Source organism: Elaeis guineensis, chromosome 10 (genome assembly GCF_000442705.2).
Source record: "Elaeis guineensis isolate ETL-2024a chromosome 10, EG11, whole genome shotgun sequence".
Classification (NCBI taxonomy): domain Eukaryota; kingdom Viridiplantae; phylum Streptophyta; class Magnoliopsida; order Arecales; family Arecaceae; genus Elaeis; species Elaeis guineensis.
Window position 1 is genome coordinate 25,164,846 of NC_026002.2, and position 9,780 is coordinate 25,174,625.

Sequence of the window (9,780 nt, forward strand, 5' to 3'; positions counted from 1 at the left end):
GCGCGGCCCGACGCCGGCCGACTGTGGGCGGCGGCCAAGGAGAAGGGAGAGAGAGAGGAAGAGAGAGAGAGAGAGGAAGAGGGAGAGGAGGGGGTCGGGGGCCACCGCCGGGATGCGGGACCCGCCGTCGGGACGCGCGGCCCGCCGCCGGCCGTCTGTGGCCGACGGCCAAGGAGAAGGGAGAGAGAGAGAGGAAGAGAGAGAGGAGGGGGCCGGGGGCCACCGCCGGGATGCGGGACTCGCCGCGGGGCGCGCGGCCCGCCGCCGGCTGTCTGTGGCCGGCGGCCACGGAGAAGGAAGAGAGAGAGGAAGAGAGAGAGAGAGAGAGGAAGAGAGAGAGGAGGGGGCCGGGGGCCACCGTCGGGATGCGGGACCCGCCGCCGGGACGCGCGGCCCGCCGCCGGCAGTCTGTGGCCGGCGGCCAAGGAGAAGGGAGAGAGAGAGAGGAAGAGAGAGATGAGGGGGCCGGGGGCCACCGTCGGGACGCGGGACCCGCCGTCGGGGCGCGTGGCCCGCCGCCGGCCGTCTGTGGCCGGCGGCCACGGAGAAGGGAGAGAGAGAGGAAGAGAGAGAGAGAGGAAGAGAGAGAGGAGGGGGCCGGGGGCCACCGCCGGGATGCGGGACCCGCCGTCGAGACGCGGGACCCGCCGCCGGGACGCGCGGCCCGCCGCCGGCAGTCTGTGGCCGGCGGCCAAGGAGAAGGGAGAGAGAGAGAGGAAGAGAGAGAGGGAGAGGAAGAGAGAGAGGAGGGGGCCGGGGGCCACCGCCGGGATGCGGGACCCGCCGTCGGGGCGCGCGGCCCGCCGCCGGCCGTCTGTGGCCGGCGGCCATGGAGAAGGGAGAGAGAGAGGAAGAGAGAGAGAGAGAGAGGAAGAGAGAGAGGAGGGGCCGGGGGCCACCGCCGGGACGCGGGACCCGCCGCCGGGGCGCGCGGCCCGCTGTCGGGACGCGCGGCCCGCTGTCGGGACGCGCGGCCCGCCGCCGGCATGAGAAAAAGAGAGAGAGGGGAAGAGGGAGAGAGAAAGAGGAAGAGGGAGAGAGAGGGGGGAAGAGCTCACCGCCGTCGAGACCTCGCCGCCGTGCCGCCGTGCCGCCGGAGAGACGCCGGAGAAGATCGAGAAGGAGAAGAGAGAAGGGAGAAGGAGAAGAGGGAGAAGGGAGAAGGAGGGGAGAAGGAAGAAGAGGGGAAAAAGGGTTTGGAGAGGGGAAAACGTCATTCTCTATGACGTTTTCTCTTTTTTTTTTTAATTTCTTTAATTATGTATTTGTAATCTTTTAATAAATAAATTAAATTAAATAATAAAAATAATAATTTAAATGATAATTTTTAATTTAAATTAAAATTAAATTTTTTTAAAATTAATAATTACAATTCCTATTTTATTATTTTTTTTATGATACTTTTTTTTTATTTATTTTAAAATAGTTATCATTTGAAATTATAATTTCAGTTTTCTTCCATTTTTTTCTTTTTAGCATTCTATTACGTATTCTTTTCCTTTAATTAAAAAAAATATTATTTTTTCTAAAGTTCAATTTACAAAATTTTTTTCCATATTTTTTCTCATTTTTTAACTTTACACTGTATTTATTTTTTGATCAAAATTTAATTCAAATTAAATTTTAAATTTTCTTCCCATTTTTTTTCTTTATTTAAAATATTTTTTAAATAATAATGTTTAAATTAATTTAGTTATTTAAAATATTATTTTAAATTTCAATTACAATTTTAATTCTTATTTCTTAAAATTAAAAATTATAAACTTTGTTCTTCAATTACAATTACAATTTCTATTTTTTTTCAATTCTTTATCATTTTATGAAATTTTTTAAAGATATTTTTAAATTTTATTTGAAAATTTTTTTAATTAAATTAATTTTAATTTTATAAATTATATTTAAAAAATATTTTTATTTCAATTAAACTTTAATTTTTTTTTTAAATTTTTAATTTATAATTCTTATTTTTTTGTGACTTTTTAAAAATTTTCACTTTTTAACTTTTTAACTTTTCCTCATTTTTTTAAACTTTTTAATGTATTTCTTTTTTTATCAAAATTTAATTCAAATTTAATTTTTTTAAGTCACATTTATAAAATATCCTAAAAAAGAAATTGTAATTAATTTAATTTAATTTTATTCTTTTATGATATATTTTTTCTAATCTAATTTATAATTTTTATAATTTTAGTTTTTTTTCATTTTTATCTTTTTGATATTCTATTACGTATTTTTTTTCTTTTATTTATAATATTTTTAAAAATTTATATTTTAATTAATTTAGTTATTTAAAATATAATTTTTAATTTCATTTACAATTATAATTCTTATTTCTTAAAATTAAAAATTATAAAGTTTGTTATTTAATTACAATTATAATTTCTATTTTTTTCAATTCTTTATATTTTTATAAAAAAATTTTAGCCTATTTTTCAAATTTTTTTGAATATTTTTTAAATTAATTATTTTTAATTTGAGAAAGTAATTTGAAATAATATTTTAATTTCAATTAATCTTTAAAATTTTATTTTTTTAATTTTTACATTATAATTCTTTTTTTTTATTTTTTTAAAAATTTTAAAATTTATAATTTTTTTAAAAATTTTTAGGACAAGTATTTCGAATGATGTTTTTCAGTTAAATTTCAAATTTTTATTTCTTTCATATTTTTTCCTCTTTTTTTTATTTTCTATGATAATTTTTTTTTATTTCTTAAGATTTTTTTTGACATCTTTTAAAAAATATTTTAAATAAAAAATCTAAATTAATTTTTTTAATGAATTACAAATTCAAATCTTTATATTTTAAATTTCAATCAAAATTATAATTTTAATTTATTAAACAATTTTAAATTTTAAAAAACCAATTTTCTCATTTTTTCACGATTTTTTCCCTTTTTTTTTATGGGAAAATTTGAAAACGCCATTTTGAATGGCGTTTTTAAAGACGCCATTCCAAATGGCGTTTCTTCTTTTTTTTTTTTTTTGGGACGATGCCACCGTGGAAATGGGGGGTGACGTGGAAGAGGAAAAAACGCCATTCAAAATGGCGTTTTTCCCTTTTGCATTAGTTTGGTAAATAAGTTTCGTTTTGATATATTTTGGTATTTAAGTTTTTTTTTTATATTATTCTGGAAAAGAGCTCTCCTTCTGTTGTAACAGCAATTATTGGTAGAAAGAAAGCAAAAATATTAAATTCTACCAGCAACCTGACAAAAAAAAGAAAAAAAATCAGTGCCAACAGGTTTAATAATATTTCATAACAAAATTTCAATCAAATATTTTCTCCGATAACATTCCTCAAGTGCATAAAACTTATCCAGAAAAACTCTGAAAAAAACCATGCAGATCACTTCATAAAAACACTAGAACCCTAGAGTTCTCATGACTTCAAACACAATCAAACCTTTCAAGCCTTACATCCCTGACAAGAAGCGGAGAGGTGGATCATGCATGCTCACATGCACCCATCTGCAAGTGTAGAATCATTGCCTTTACAGTCCTAACGATCAGGCTGCCCTCATGAATCAAGACCTAGGATGAGTGCTACAATTACGTCAAGTGAGGGTGATTCTGATCTGATCCTGACATCAATTGGCACGAGGCATATGATTTAGATTCCATCTGAACTTCATGTGGGAACTGAGTCCATGGTGACCAAAAAAGAGCTTTGAAAAGGTTCTTTTTTTTTGTGAGAAATTAAGTTTTTGGCAAGCCTTTTATTTAGATTCATTTATTTCATATCCCTAATTCATTTAATTTTTGATGCCGGAAGCCACTGTCTTACGAAGCCAAGTGCGTGCAGTTGAATCCAATCAATTAGTAAAATAATAAGAAGATAAGGAATTTTGAAGGCTCAAGGACTAAAGTTGTTAAAGTTTTCATGCCTTACACAATTAATTTCGTTAGGGTCCTTGCCAATTAGATAAAAAGAGCCTTTATTGTATACGTTTTACTCTTCAAATGCCGTATACCTATCACAAAGGAAACTGCATGCGCTTTGAATTGGCTAGTGAGGCATTTAATGAAGATAGAATCGGATTTTCTTAGGAGCTCTATTTTTCATCTTGATCTTAATAATGTTGTATACTCTGATGTACTGGGTTAGCAGTTTTTGTAAGGAGGATTAAATGTCTTCCCTTTTTCCAACCAAAAAAAAAAAAAAATCCAAATATGGTATTGCTTTAGTTTCCTATTTGTTTCAGAATCCAGGAGAAAAATGAGATTTCGTATGCTCCACATCTTGTTCTCTCAACTCATGCATTCTACACCACTCTTTGATAAAGGATGAGGCTATGGCACATGATTGAGACATTCTGTCTATAATTGTGGAGAACCATTTGCACTTGTGCAGTGAGCACTCCTTTCAACTTTCATAAGACTTATTAAAAGATATTTTTCTTGGACTATAAAAACCTATAGCTCATTCTTGGGCATCAATAGCTTCCACGTGGACTTCAATCGATCACTTCTACTCTTGGGGAATGAAGAAAAAAATATTTATCATCCCATATCACATCAAAGATTCATCAAGTATCTAAACAACAGCAACAGCAATTTATATTGTATAAAAGCTGTGTTTTACTAAACCTAAAATTGTCTACCTCAAAGGATTCCTTTTGTGCACGCATCGACAAGATACATGATAATATTTTGGTCAGCATATCTTGATATAGTCTGTAGAATTTTGAACACATTACAAATTTTGTTAAAGTGGAGTCCTTTTGAGGTGGACTCATGTCTCAGAGCATGGACATTATGATAGTACAGATGAACTAGGTCTAACTTTGATACTCCTTGCTACAAAAAGAAAAACAAAGGGAAAACAAGCAACAGAATTCTGCATCTCCATAACTCTCCTATGTGACACTATCTCACAACCAAGGTTTTGGCACTACATGAAACCATGCCAACAAAATTCTCTATCTTCTTTTTGAGAAATGAAACTACTTTATATATGAAAGAGGGATAAAAATTTCTCTCCACCTTGACTGGCCTCACGTGCTCGACACACGGCAATATTTGTTTGTTTCTGCATGCATTCCTCTATTATGTATGCATTTTGCTCAACTTATTTGGTCATATCTAAATGTAGGAATCATAAACTCAATCCTTCAACAATTTCGGACTCTTCGACATTACTCCCTTTGTAGAAAGAGATTCCTCTGTTTAATCCTTCCATAGGTTTTTAAACTCACAAGAGATTTTTTGCAGTTCTGCTTCTACTATCTGTGTTTCTCACAGGAAATTAAAAAAAAGGTTTGGCAGTTTTTTAAAATTATTTATAAAATATTTAGAGTTTTTTTTTAGTAAGATTAGTCTACGATAAATCTGTTCCCATATATGAACGGTCTGGTAACAATTAGATTTCGTATCTCCTCACCATCCCGTGACCCCGAAACCTCCCCTACCCCCCTCCACTGCACGTGACCTCTCCCCAGATCCGAACACTTCTCATCTTTTTTCTGACGACTCCCGTTTTCAAACAAAAAGAATTCGGTAAACCAAGATAGATGATCACTCCCCAAGCACACCTTGCAATTCCTAAGAGTGATCTTTCATGATTTATTGTGAACGGGCCTTGTAACCATTAGATTTGCTGCGATCTTGAACCGGCCACTCCAACAACTTTTTTTTTTTTTTTTCATGATCAGACTTTTCATGTAATTTTGGACAAAAAAAAAAATACTTTCAAGTAACTCTTGACTTTGAGCTTCCATAAAATTTCTATTGCAGTTTAGTTCAATTAAAGCCCAGGAATTGCTTATATGTTATCTTCTCCATTGCCTTTCAACTATTTTAAATAATTAAACAAAAAAGAAAAAGAGAAATATGAATTAGTTTTTCAAATATAGTACCTCAGCTACATCATCCAAAATATAACACCTTAGTTCTTAAGTATACATGACTCTCAGATTTTCATCATTAAAATACAAATACAAAAATTTTCAACAAGTCCTTTAAAGCATAAGCACAAAATGTGTTCCCTTTGTAATAGCTCTTACATCGTCCCAATCTACTTGACCTGTAGTCCATTTGTGAAATGCTAAAAAAAATCAAAATCCAAAAATTACGACACTCATTCTCAATTAAGCAAAAGATATCCAAAAAATTTCCATCTGTTTATCTTTAAATTAGACCATACCAGCAACATTGAAATTCATGCTTCCTCGCCCATTGTGTTGTCTTGACTTGAAACAATATTCACGTTGAATAAGTAAGGTGATGCAGTTCCCTGAAGATCCATGTGATATATACATATGCATATATATATGAAGAGACATTATGCTTAATTAGCCAAAATATTAGAATAATCAAACAAATTGTAAAAATGGCTTAATTAAACATTTGTACCTGAATAAGTTGTCCTACTTGTCCGTAACTGCAAGCATCAATATTATTATTTAAATCATGCATTCTATTGAAATTTCCATCACTGGCATAGTTAGAATTTGTCGGTGGCCAAGACAACTTTGGCATTGTTAATTCCTGCATTAAAATTAATATGACGTCATTAAATGGCTTTTTATTGGACATTTTCCAGGAAATAAAGTTAGTTTTGTAATTACAAAGATGACAGTAATTCAATACTTGAGTAAAAGAGAGTAGATGATAGACTGAAGACCCAATGTTAGACTGTGTAGGGAAAGGCCTATGTGGTATGTCATGGTTTGAAATTGAATTGAGAGACATTTCTGGCCTCATTACCAATTGTTCCTGTAAGTAAACAAAGATTATTACACTCCCAAAAATAAGAAATATGAGTCATTATAGGCCTTCCAAAAAAAAAAAAAAAGAATAATGACGTGGACACAAAGATTTCCAAGTACAAGTCGGTATACCTTACTAAAATGTCCATACTCATTAGCAGTGACATTGTGCATCGACAACCTGCTATTATGTAATTAAAATTCAGATTTATGAGTTAAAACACCAACAACTAAGTATCAAAAGATGACGGTTGAAAAAAAAAAAGCATGCCGGTTGAAAAGCTAACAACCATACTAGATATGTAGTCCCAACTCTTACCTAAGTGCATGGAGAGGTTCATTAGCATTGGACATGCTCAACTGTGTTATGGTGTTCATTTGCTTCGTACTTCCGCTGCCACTCATGTTAGTTGCCTCTATGGGCATAATACTTGGTTTCTTGCTCGTCCTTTTCGCATTAATCTTCTTCCCTTTATCTAAGTATGATTTCAATTTTTTGGACCGCCCTTTGTGTTTCTTGATTGGAGGATCAAGTAATGGCAACGATGAACTTGAACAGTTACTGTAGATTTTCACCTTCTTTTATCTGCCCAACAACATCAAGGGAAACATTCTTCAATGCAATTTCAACTTCTTTTAGTAACCTTTGGAAACCATTCAAGGCTATGTCATACACTTCATTTTTAACTGTGGATTTCGCTGAAATATTGATTGCTTCACGACAAAGTTTAGTATGCGGCAACGTCACAGACTCATGACAATCTGCTCACATAGTGTTGGCTTGGCTAGTCACTACGGTTCCAGATTTTGCGTCCTTGGTCCATCTCTTCATTACATATTGTGGTGGAATACTTAGAACATCACCTGCAAGAAATATCTTCAATATGTGTCTGCATAAGTAGCCAGCTAATTCAAATAACCGACAAGTACATTTAGCATCCTGTGAATTGTGGTCAAATGTAACAATGCGGCATGTTTGCTTGTCCTTCTTCCACACTAAAAAGGTGGATATGTCTTCACTATTCGTGACCTTTTCATGATGATAGGACAGACCGTTAACGAGCTCCTCTTGGAAAAATTTAAAGATTTCTTTTGGATAAAATTTAGCCGCCTCTGCTTCTATATTCATGCTAATCTTTAAAATTGGCCTTGAGAAATTACTCTGAAAATCAGCATCACTCTCTTGATCTCTACGAGCTATGACAGCTCGTTTAAATTGCTCAACAAAGTCTTGTAAAGGCATCTGTTTTTTCAAATACTTGTCAAAAAAAAGTATTAATGCTCTCACTCCGTTACGTGCTATACATGGCACCACAAAATACATCACAAGAGTAAACAGCAGCCCATTTTTCTCGCTTCTCATATAGTTTTTGTAGCCAACTATTTTCGCTTAAGTTATGCTTATCAAGTAAGCTTCCCCAATTAACTTCAAACTCCTCAACAGTTTCACCACCATACAAACAATCATTGAAATCATTCTTAAAAACTTTGTATTTATTAAACACATGAGGGATGTTCTTCAATGCATTTCGCATAATATGCCATATGCAAAAACAATGACGAGTCTCTGGTAAAACAAGTGAAATTGCTCCTCCAATTGCTGATTCTTGGTCCGTAAGAATTACTTTGGGTCTCTTACCTTCCATAGCCTTCATCCATGTAGAGAACACCCAAGCTAATGATTCTTCTCTTTCATCAAAAAGCAATGCACCCCCAAATATGATTGTTTGATAATGATGGTTGATGCCGATGATTGGGACAAATGGCATGCCATATCTATTAGGTAGGTAAGTCGGATCAAAACAAACAATATCTCCAAAATAGTGGTAGTCTATTCTTGACCTTGCATCAGCCCAAGAAAAATTTGTCATATGACCTTCAGAATCAGCTTGAATTGAATAAAAAAATGATGGATTATCTACTTGTTGTCTCTCTAAATATTCTAACATAGCTGCTGCATCTCCTTTTTGCGATTCCTTTTGGCACTTTGAACTTAAAAGACTTCTTATATCTTTCTCTCTGAAGCTAACATTTTGAGATCCCCCTACCTCAATGGTCATTAAACTCATTATAAGATTTGTCTTGATTCCCACTGAATGCATATTCTTGATCATTTCTGCTTCACCATTAGATATATGCCCATGAGATCGGTGATTACGGGTTTTGCTTGGAGTTGTTAAAGGGTGATTATGAGTTTCAACCACTTGCAATGCCACCCACTTCCCATCTTTTGTCTTTTTTATTGCAATAAGTGCTTGGCATCCAGTTCCTGAATCCGCTTGAATTCTTTGCCTTTCTTCATCTCCTTTTCTGAAATTCCTGAACCCCTGAAATGAGCAGCAAAACCGACGACCTATAGTATCACCAGTGCGCTGAGATTTCCGAGTTGTATGTTTCCTTGTACCAAATCCCTTCTCTCTTGCATAGGCATTGTAATAACTGTATGCATCTTCACATGAATCAAACTGCATGCCCACATAAGGACAAGGTATTTTTGCCCTTACCTCGTTTTCCTCTGTTTCATTGGAATTCTCATTTGCAGTGCCATCATCTTTCATACCTTCAACTTTATCTTTATCTAATTTGTCATTTTCTTCTTCAAGCATGAGTTCACATAGTCGGTTATTGTACTCCTCCGATAAAAGCAAATTATTTTCCCAATCATTCATTGTAGTTTGCATGCTGTTATCTACAAAATCATACAAATTAAGGTCCTAGTTTTATATGACACAAATTAAATTATGTAAAGATATAAACATCAGTTTCTAAAATGCAGTAAACATATGAAATCCCAATTCTAATTACACGCAACAATATTATAAAAGACTTTTTTCTTGGCCATCCAGATGAAAAAATTATAATACTGTTAAAAATTAAAATTGTGACAAGATTCTCCAAAAAAAAAATAAAAGAAAAGAATTGTGATAAGATTTTACTTTTAGTTCTTCCACTGAAAAATAGCTGTGTATAGTGTAGACTAATAAAATAATTTTTCTGAGCTTCAACCAAATCGTACTGTAGTAAAAGAATTGTGACAAGATTTTACCTTTAGTTCTTCCACTGGAAAATAG

The 9,780-nt window shown here is 35.4% G+C and overlaps 2 protein-coding genes across 2 annotated transcripts; both read right to left on the minus strand.

Annotated features, from left to right (window-relative positions):
* Positions 1-6,361: 6,361 nt before the first annotated feature.
* Positions 6,362-9,394, minus strand: LOC140852064 (protein FAR1-RELATED SEQUENCE 5-like). The gene is made up of 4 exons (XM_073244791.1): positions 7,029-9,394; positions 6,842-6,893; positions 6,591-6,716; positions 6,362-6,488 (listed from the first exon to the last, which is right to left on the minus strand). Exon 1 carries the CDS (start codon positions 9,388-9,390, stop codon positions 8,002-8,004), a length of 1,389 nt encoding a protein of 462 aa, XP_073100892.1. The 5' UTR covers positions 9,391-9,394; the 3' UTR covers positions 6,362-6,488; positions 6,591-6,716; positions 6,842-6,893; positions 7,029-8,001.
* LOC140852200 (protein FAR1-RELATED SEQUENCE 1-like) lies at positions 7,269-7,952 on the minus strand. Its single transcript, XM_073245166.1, has 3 exons — positions 7,640-7,952; positions 7,480-7,573; positions 7,269-7,353 (listed from the first exon to the last, which is right to left on the minus strand). Exons 1-3 carry the CDS (start codon positions 7,950-7,952, stop codon positions 7,269-7,271), a joined length of 492 nt encoding a protein of 163 aa, XP_073101267.1.
* Positions 9,395-9,780: the final 386 nt, after the last annotated feature.

Coding starts and splice junctions, on each gene's coding strand:
- LOC140852200 (XM_073245166.1), bottom strand. CDS start 7,952: ATGCCTTTACAAGACTTTGTTGAGCAATTTAAACGAGCTGTCATAGCT. Junction 7,574..7,639: donor CAATTCACAGGATGCTAAAT/GTACTTGTCGGT, acceptor TATTTCTTGCAG/GTGATGTTCTAAGTATTCCA. Junction 7,354..7,479: donor ACTAGCCAAGCCAACACTAT/GTGAGCAGATTG, acceptor TGGTTTCCAAAG/GTTACTAAAAGAAGTTGAAA.
- LOC140852064 (XM_073244791.1), bottom strand. CDS start 9,390: ATGCAAACTACAATGAATGATTGGGAAAATAATTTGCTTTTATCGGAG.